The sequence below is a fragment of the Penaeus monodon genome, chromosome 9 (assembly GCF_015228065.2).
Source record: "Penaeus monodon isolate SGIC_2016 chromosome 9, NSTDA_Pmon_1, whole genome shotgun sequence".
Taxonomy (NCBI): domain Eukaryota; kingdom Metazoa; phylum Arthropoda; class Malacostraca; order Decapoda; family Penaeidae; genus Penaeus; species Penaeus monodon.
In genome coordinates, this window is record NC_051394.1 from 42,759,727 (window position 1) to 42,764,726 (window position 5,000).

Sequence of the window (5,000 nt, forward strand, 5' to 3'; positions counted from 1 at the left end):
GCCAGATTTGTGCTCACTATTCTATGAAAGCATGACTATACTGATTGGTTTATTATGCAAAAAAAAAATTAATTAGAAACAACGGGACTGGTAATTCTCTAACACTGCCACTGTACATAAAAGAGTACCAGCCTGGCTTACAGAAAACTTCTCCCTTCTTTTTAACATACTTGTCAGAAAACACAGCCTAGTGGAAATAGGAAGGATATGACCCATAGACTTTCAGAGTTGGAAGAGGAACCTTTATCATCATTGTCTCTTGGGAAGGGAAGCACTGCAATGAGAAAAGTTAGGAAACAATTTGTTGTAGTAGTGTGACAATAAGAGATTAATATTTTTTTTATTATATTTCAAACTTGTTTAAGGTGTATGCAGGGGTGTTTTTTAGGTTTTAAATTTCTGTTATTTTTTGGTGTTTGAGAGGTAAGATATGTTGAAGATTTTAGCTTTTTTTGCCTTTGGTTATTTTCATTTCTATAATGAGTTTGCCTTTTTTCCCTTTCATCAAGTTTTCTTCCTATTTTATTGGTTTGTTTATTCGTTCAGATTTTTTACATTATCAAAACCCTGCTTCCCCAAAAGACAAAATATACAGGAAAATAAGAACTGTTAAAATTTCACTGACTTTGATACAGGATTTTTAAATTAAAACAAAAAAAATTTCACAGTTTTTAAAAAACAAGTAAAAAATTTAAGGAATAAAATGTCCCCTAGAAAAATTTGGATGTCGTTGAGAAGTATGTCAGGGTCTTTGTGTATAGTGCACACTTTCCCCACCACAGTTATTAACCCTTTCTGCCTTTTATCATGTCTTGCTTATATTATTTCTCTCTCCATTAAAGAACGTAAGAGATCTTATATTTTTCAGAAATAAATCATCCCTCTATTTTAAGATATCATGCCAATAATTCAAATTCTTGAGAAAATTTAAAGAAAAATTTGAATAAAAGTAAAAAATTTTAATACTTTTTATGTAATCCCCAGTCTCCTTTTTATGTTGGTTACTTTTATGGGTATAAGGAAAACAATAAAAAACCAGATCCTGGCTTTTTTGCCCAATATTAAAGGTCACAAAAAATAGAAGTAAATTTTCCCCTGTTTCGAGCCAAAACGTCTTCCAGCATAGCTTTGATTTTAATTGGCTCTGTCTGTTCAGCTGCCAGTATCTTTTTGTATGTCTGGAAGAAGTTAAAGCACTTGCTAAGGCAGTAAGTCACAGAGTAAAATTGGATCAACTGTTTTAACAAAGTCTAGTATCAGTTCGGGTTTAGATTTTGAATACAGGCAGAAGGAATATCAATTTTTGGGAGAGAAAGAAGTAGCATTTCCCAGCACATTTTTTTAGAGGAGAAAATTTGTATTTTATGAATGGACAATAGAATGAAGATATGAACTAGAAATGAACCCATTTCCTGTTTTTTTAATTTTTTCTACTTGTTTTTTGTTTTAGAAAAAACAGTAATAAATTTTTATTGATTCATATCCAATTTTTTTTTATAACTTATAATTTTTTGTTTTTGGGTTTTGGGGTTTGGGAAAGTACTTTTAATTTAAATTTTTAAAGAATTTTGTAGATGTAGTATGTCTGTGCTCTAAAACAACAAGGCAAGATTAATTTCTTTTTCTGTAGACTGGTCGACCAGCTAGTGTCACCAGCACAGAGATGGAGGAAATGGAAGGGGAGTATAATGTTGATGCGAAGGTAGTGTACTGGTCATGTTTTTTTTTTAAAAAAAGTTTCCAAAACTGCTGTTCATTGTTTTGATGTAAAAGCCTTTGTTTTTCATTGTTTTTCTTTTTACTTCAAGTGAAAGTACGTTTAAAGTTTCTGAGAACGAGCTGTTTTGCTTTCTTAATGTCCTCTTTTGAACAGTTTTTGGTTTTATTACAGTTTTAGATAAAAGATCCTATTACATTTTTTAAATGTAATCAACAAGGTAGGGGGTACTATAGAAAGATATGGTGATAGTCATTTAGATGCATAAGAAAAAAATATAAATATAAATACAATATTAACAACATTGATAATTTAATATTCTATTATTTGGTGTTACAAATTTCTTGAAACACCATCAATAATCAGTCATTTTTTTTAAAGATGAAGTAAAACTAATGTCACAGAATACCTAAATTATAAGAAAATGTCACTAAAACTTAGATTTGACATTAATGCTCTTCACAAACATTGATAGAGACACCTCTGTTGTCAATGACTATGCAAACTTTTTTTTTAAGCCTTTTATAAGTAACTCAGATGTCTGCAATATATAAATCTTCCTAGATGGGTGCATTGATATCTTACATCTGTCTCTTTACAGCTTGGAAAATATGAATTTTCTTTACTCTCTTAGTCTATAAAAGTGTTCTTTTAGTTGCTTTTTGTAATCAAAGATTTCTCTAGCAGTTAATGCTTTTTGTTATGAATATATTTTTTTCTTTTTGTTTTGTTTTTTACTATTCTCTCTCTGATATTATACTCACTTTTATTTTTATGCTTTAAGATACTTAATCAAGAACTATTTTCAAATGCACAAATGAATGGTAATAGTAAGATTACTTTGTTTAGCATTTCTGATTAGACTTTATTGTTATGCTCTACAATGCTGTCATATGATACAGGAATAGAATAAGTAAATACTATAACTGATACTGCAGTAGTAAAGTTCCTGTTTACATGAGTGCAATAGCGAACTTAAATTGTTGTGCGACCTTTCCTCTTTCATTAACACTAACTGGCAGAAATTTCATCTGAAAAGAGTGTGTAAGCTGGCTGGTGATGGTATTTACATTATCAGATTACATTAATTGTCTAAAATCCACTAACAGTTTATTGCATATTTTTATGCATTTTCCCCTCTGGGGAAAATGCATAAAAAATGGGGAAAATGCTGTGCTCTTTTTTGTTGTGTGTGTGTGAAATGTCTGCACATAGATGGCTCAGCTAGTGCTTAGCCACAAAGAAGTCAATTAATAGACCTTGTGACCTTACCTAATTTCTCCTTTCCTTGAAGTGGTGGGAAAAACTAATGCTATGAATATTGATGGTGTTATTTTTATTATAAACACTATAATCACTATAATTTTATAAATGCTAGGAACACTAAAATAAGATAACGTAAAATATTTTTTATCAATCAAGGAAAGGGGTAAAGAGGTGAGACATACAGTACTCATAATTGGCTCATTGGTGACTTAGTACAGGTATAGCCATCTATGTGTAAAAACAATTAATAAAGTAAGCTCACAGTGGGCTTGGCATGTAGGTACATGCCATGCCCATTGACAATGGGTTAATGGCCCCCAGGCTAGTGAAAGTATTGATACAGCTGTACTGTAGTATTTTTGTCAGCTATGATGTATTAAAGATGATGTACAGCTTTTACTGTTAAGTATTTTTCCACTCACTTGTTGAGTGTTATTAGTCTGGACAGTTTATTTAGATGCAATGAACATATATCAGATAATATTGTATTTCCTGACATGTGAAGGATTCATGCTGAATATGTTACAAACAAAACACTGAAGGGAAGAATGGCAAAGCACACAATTATGCCAAAGTCATAATCACAATCAGACCTGTTCTTCCCCTCATTATCTGATTTACATTTTCCACAAAGCACTACTATTCCATTCATTGTCCTTCCAGACATCGTGCTAAATGAGTATTGGAAGTACAGTGAAAAGAATTATGATGAATTTTAAAAATTCTGTAAGACATAAATGTTGATTTAAATATTTAACTGTAAGATACACAAAGAGATTCACATTGGATTTGGAGGGTGTCACTGGTTCAATAAGTCTACAGAAGATGGAATTGAGAAATTATCAGTAGAAATCTTCCAGAATCAGTGACCCTTCCAAGTAGATCCTCAGGCTTCAGCCAGTAGGTTGTCCATGGTCAGTCAGGTATCTTGCATACTGACAGTTTGCTGCCGTGGAACTTACAAAGGCATTGTCATATACAAGGGGTTAAAAGTACTTTACCACATCACCAGAATTGTTATCTGGTAGATATAATTCAAATTAGTTTGGCAATATCTGTTGTGAGGTTTACTCATAGGGGTAGGCTTACTTTCTCATTTAACATCTACTGAGAACTAAATAATTTTTAGAAATATCCTCTGTGATAAAACCTGTAACAATAATAACAGTAATCATTAAAGTGTTACTTGTGATTATGATGATAATGATAGTTAATTATCATGCTGCTGGCTATCCTGTAACTTTGACCTATGTAGGCAAGTGCAACAGCTGAGTTCTTCTGTGAGTGAACAGGAATATGAGGGGTATATACTGCTGCCATAACTTACATTTGTTTCATAAAATAGATCTCCAAAATAGGATTGTTGCTCACCTCTTCCAACAAAGTACATTCTAGAACATTATCCTTGTAGAGGACAAGCAAATGGACATTTGTTTTACCTCATTAGGAAGCGGGCAATGAGAGGCTTGCCATTGAGGATAACACTGGAAATACCAGGGTAGAGATTTTGCCATAGGTTGTGTACATATGTAAATTCTACAGTTATATTGGGTGAGGACAGCAAGCTTCAAAGATCACTTCACCTATTTTAACTTACCTCACTAATAAAAATTTACTTTAAGCCCTGCCTGCTTCTTTGTCATTCACAGCCAAGATCACATACTCCACAACCAACATTGCTTCAGTTGCTTCATTCTTAATCCTCTTAATTCATTCTTAATAGTTTATTCAGAAAAAAAAAATGTAGAAATGCCTTTCATTAAAATTTATTTTGACCATTTAGTTTTATCTTAAATTTGTAAATTGATAGCTCCTTTCACCCCCAAACATTCTTGTAATGCAGTTTTAGATAATTTATAATTTCTTGGTTTTCAGCAAGCGAGCTTATGGACAGTCCATTATTAGTAAGAATAAAGAAGCTATGTATAGATTAGATTCACTTTGGAAATATAAGTAGGAATTCTAATGCCAAGAAAGATGACAGTAGGGAAGCGACCAGAATAATACAATTTATCCC

The 5,000-nt window shown here is 32.0% G+C and overlaps 1 protein-coding gene across 5 annotated transcripts in view; it reads left to right on the forward strand.

Annotated features, from left to right (window-relative positions):
- Window positions 1–5,000, forward strand: part of LOC119577179 (transient receptor potential cation channel trpm-like) — a 151,191-nt gene that overhangs the window by 132,599 nt on the left and 13,592 nt on the right. For 4 of the 5 annotated variants that reach the window (XM_037924898.1, XM_037924899.1, XM_037924900.1 and 1 more), the window contains one exon: window positions 1,631–1,702. The exons of the other annotated variant lie outside the window; for it this stretch is intronic. In XM_037924898.1, the coding sequence (XP_037780826.1) occupies window positions 1,631–1,702 (72 nt within the window). The remainder of the gene's footprint in view (window positions 1–1,630; window positions 1,703–5,000) is intronic. 5 annotated transcript variants of the gene reach the window in all.